This window comes from Trypanosoma conorhini (genome assembly GCF_003719485.1).
Source record: "Trypanosoma conorhini strain 025E chromosome Unknown Tco_14.4_contig_00004, whole genome shotgun sequence".
Lineage (NCBI taxonomy): Eukaryota > Euglenozoa > Kinetoplastea > Trypanosomatida > Trypanosomatidae > Trypanosoma > Trypanosoma conorhini.
In genome coordinates, this window is record NW_021704090.1 from 1,446 (window position 1) to 5,654 (window position 4,209).

General features: G+C 54.2%; 1 protein-coding gene across 1 annotated transcript, besides 3 other annotated features; it reads right to left on the reverse strand.

Annotated features, from left to right (window-relative positions):
• Nucleotides 1-493: 493 nt before the first annotated feature.
• Tco025E_00225 (argonaute-like protein 1) lies at nucleotides 494-3,283 on the reverse strand (the record flags this gene model as incomplete). Its single annotated transcript, XM_029367174.1, has 1 exon — nucleotides 494-3,283. The coding sequence occupies one exon, from the start codon at nucleotides 3,281-3,283 to the stop codon at nucleotides 494-496; it is 2,790 nt and encodes a 929-aa protein (XP_029232699.1).
• Nucleotides 3,284-3,388: 105 nt separating this feature from the next.
• Nucleotides 3,389-3,405: a microsatellite.
• Nucleotides 3,406-3,711: 306 nt separating this feature from the next.
• Nucleotides 3,712-3,743: a microsatellite.
• Nucleotides 3,744-3,953: 210 nt separating this feature from the next.
• Nucleotides 3,954-3,977: a microsatellite.
• Nucleotides 3,978-4,209: the final 232 nt, after the last annotated feature.

Sequence of the window (4,209 nt, forward strand, 5' to 3'; positions counted from 1 at the left end):
TTTTCCCTGTTTAAAATGCTGCAACGCATCTGCTTCGCTGCAGTCACTGGCTGCTTCCCTCACAGGGAATGAAACCCCAAAACGGCAGGGATGACACATGCAAAGAAGAACAGAAGTGCTTAATGGAAAGAACACTCCATGCTAGTCCTATAACGAGACAAAAAATGAAAATTCGCTTCCATTTACTATCAACCCATGTATCGATTGTCACCACAAAGCGTTTATCTCCTTCTTAGTTATTGTTTCTTTTCTTCTCGAAGCTGGGGGTGTCCTGCTTCCGCCCCCACCGCTTTGGCTGTTGTGTTCCTCTTGTGTCTCAAAAAGAAAAGTACTTGGAAATGTTCTTCAAGAGCAGCAAAAAAAAAAGACGTCATATTTTTCCCGCATTTCCATTCTGTTCGGTTGATTCGCACGGCCTGAGCCGCCCCATCCCCTCTCTCTCGCACACACGTGGACACCCCCGTCCTCTCTGTGCCGCCGGGGAGGCGGCCGGCTACAGGTAGTGCAGCTTGGTGCGCAGCTCCCTTGGAAGCTTATCGACGCCGCGCAGGTACACAAACTTCCGCGCGTACTCCGACGCGCACTTCAGCGGCAGCGGCAACGGGAGGCTGTCCGTCTTGTTCGGGTACAGAAAGCACATTCCATACAGGAGCGCCTGAATCTCCGCCAGCGGAAAGTTCGGCTTCCGCCCCAACACGGCGTAAAACGTGGCGCGCGCGTGGCCAAGCGTGCAGTTCGCCCCGTTAAGAAAAAATGACTCGCCAAACTTCGAGTCCGTCCCTTCCCGCGTCACAAAGCCGCGTGGGACATTGCAGAGCGTATCAGGCTCCTTGGGTGTGACGGCCGCAAAGCGCGTGTGTTGGTAGCGCTGCGACGCCACGACTCCCCAGAGGACGTTGCCTTTTAAGGACCCACTAAGCAGGTCCACGTCGTGCTCCTTCGCCGACAACAGCTCGCCCTCGGAGGCGCAGCCACGGAGCAGCAGCACCGCGGATGTCTGCAGACCCCTGTCCAGAAAATGGCGCCGCGCCTCGTCCAAGAAATCCCTCAGCTTTCCCGAGAGCACCTCGGAAGGCATGGAAGCCTTTTCCGACACCGTCGAGCCCTCCGTCTGCGGGCTCTGGGCGAACAAACTTCGCTTGCGGCCATCCACGTGGTAGTGGTTGCAGTACGTCTCCCACCGCGTCCCACAGACGTGAAAGGCCACAAAGGCCACCGTGTAAACGTCCTGTTCGAGTGTTGCTTCCTCGGTGCGCAGCTCTCGCAAGTCCCTTCCAATATCGGCACCAATGATCAGTACTCCTGCGGATCCTATTTTGGACGAAACTGACGGGCACAATTTATTGATGTCCAGCACCCAATTCAGCTGCCCGCCTTTTGCACTCACCTGCTGCGCCACCGCCATGACAATCGGTATTTCCCGCGGCCCAGAGAGGTCCTTCACGACGACCTGGCTCAATAGGTCTTTATTCGTCCACGTTGCTTTCAGGCTTCTGTACACATCCTTGTCAGGGCGGCGCAGAAAAGCAAACGCGAACGCGTTCTTGGACGCGAGTTTTTTGGCGTCGTTCAAACTAGCCACATGCTGAACATGTTCCGGCCTCACGCCGGAGTTCATCTTCGCCAGCTGGTTTTTAATCGCTTCCAATACCTGAACCCCCTGTTGGGATTCATCGTATAGCACAACCTCCATGGATTTCCGGTCGCCCGGATGCCGCAATCCTCCGAGCTCGCGGACGAAACCTTGCTGGGTGTTTCCTCCAAGAGTCTGGACTGTTTTGTACCCGTTTGCTTGTGGAACAAGCACCTCAATGGGCGGCAGCACATTTCCATTGACGGTGAAGAAGTTTTCTCCAAGCGAAATTCCATAGGAATTTAGCATTTTTATTGCCTTACCGTCGCTCTCTTGTTTGAGGCGCCCTATCGCTTTCTTGACCCGTTGCATGCGCTCATTTGGGTAGAGCGAACAGAGCAGCGGCAGCTGCCGTCGGTCCTGTTCACTAAGCGACATCTCGTACAAAACCTCCGGCGGCACCAGTACCTTCTTGCCCGAGCTCGTACGGCACTTGAAGAGTGTCTGCTCGGGCATCAGCTGCAAGCCGTACTTTTGGGCAAAGTACTGCACGAAGGTCTGATCGGGATCCTTCCTCAGTTCGGCAGGCTCCTTCGCCTTTTTGTCCGAGATTTCAAGCACGGTGTAGACCGCGCCACGGTGGCCGTGAAATATGGTACACACCTTTTTCCTTGCGAAACGCTCGGCAATAGCCCTGTTGACGCCTCGTCGCTCACGCCGTTTCACGTCTTCGAGAAGTTCAAGGCAATTTTGCGCCGACGCAACGGACACCAACGCGTCCAGCTGCAGCGCCGCCACCTGCGCCCCCTTCACCGTGGTGGTCACCACCTTTGGCACCACACAGTCAAAGGTGGCAATGCGTCCTCCAGGGGCCGCCGTGCCTGCCCGGATGTCCACGTACTTTCCGCCCATCTTTTCGCCGAAGCAGACCTGTACCGCCTTTCCGACAACAGAGTTCACCTCGTTTCTGTACTTTTCGCCGTCCATAGTGATGACGTCCGGTCTAGCGATCGTCACAACATACGATTGGGTGCGGTTGCCTTTTCTTGACTTTACGCTGAATTCGTGCTTGAACTCCTCGATGGGGAGTCGTTGCGGAGACAGAATGCATTGCCCCGTGCAAACACACAGATCAATGTCAAAGCTTTTGTCTGCAGGCGCCTCCTTTCGCATCCTCCGCAGAAGTTCCTCGGAGGCCCGTTCCTTCAGGCCCTCCTGCAAATCCGGGGCCCCATCCTTCATTTCGTAGGACAAAATGTACGCAAACACATCCTTCTTGGGGTCAAACTTGATTGGAATCATGTTGCAGGTGGCCTCCAGGGGGCAGTTGTACTTCTTATCCCTGGCGAAGTCAACGATGGCGGATTTTTCTCGGTCCTGATTTTGGAAGCGGTCGCCGCCACCGCCGCCTCGCCCGCCGCCACGTCCACCAAAATCTCCGTAGCCCCCTCTTCCGCCCCGGCCACGATACCCCTGCGCATCACCGCCACCGCCCCGGCCACGATACCCCTGCACATCGCCGCCACCGCCCCGGCCACGATACCCCTGCGCATCACCGCCACCGCCCCGGCCACGATACCCCTGCACATCGCCGCCACCGCCCCGGCCACGATACCCCTGCACATCACCGCCACCGCCGCCTCGCCCGCCGCCTCGTCCACCAAAGTCCCCATAACCTCCTCTTCCGCCTCTGCCACGTTGTGCTTCCATCTTTTTTTTCTCTCTAGGCTTTGTATTTTGTCTGGAACGTCAAGTGAAGTCGCGGAATTAGCAAGCACTAACAAGAGTAAACTAATGAGGAAGATAAAGAGGAGTTTATTATTATTATTATTCTCCACATGAAGAGAAATCAAGGCACATTGAGGCCCCTAAGCCCCTAAAATGACAATAGCGCCGCTTCACATATTTACTGGTGGCCAGGGCCGCGGTGCACATGCGCACGCCGATGCGTATCCGCAACCCACTACCATTACTATTGTCCACAGCACAACCCGAGGTTTCTTCGTTTAAAATGTTGGCAATTAAGGAGGCATATCTCCCCCTCCTGGGGATTCAGGCTCCCGCAAAAGAAAAGACGCAGCAGCAGGCACGGACGGAAAAACGGACGCCCTCGCCAAACAAAGAGAAGTTCCACAGAAAAAAAAAATAGTAATAATAAAAGTAATAATAAGCAGGACCCAATCTTTAGCACGTTCCTTTTTTTTTCTTTACTTTGCATGCTTGACTTTTTTCCGTTGTTTATTCGTAGGCACGTGGGGAAGGGGGGGGGGATACGGAGAAATCCGGCGGTTAGCACAAGACAAGACATACGTGGCTGGCGTTTCAGCCCATGTGGTTTGCGCGGGGGCGTGGAAGAGGGTGCATGCGTGCATCCATACCGCAAACAAACAAACAAAAATAAAAAATACGGCTTAAGCCCCATAGTAGAGAAGGAAAACTAAAAGTTGGATGCAGCAAAAAGAGAACTTCGAGGCGCACTAAGAAATTACCTTGCCGTGCTCCCAGCTTCAGTCAATTTCCCTGCTGCCAACTCAAAACATGAAAAAGAAGCATCGCATAAGCTCATAAAGAACACCACAGATCGATGCAGTCCATTTGCATATAAAAATTAATGGGACAGTACAACATAATAAGTC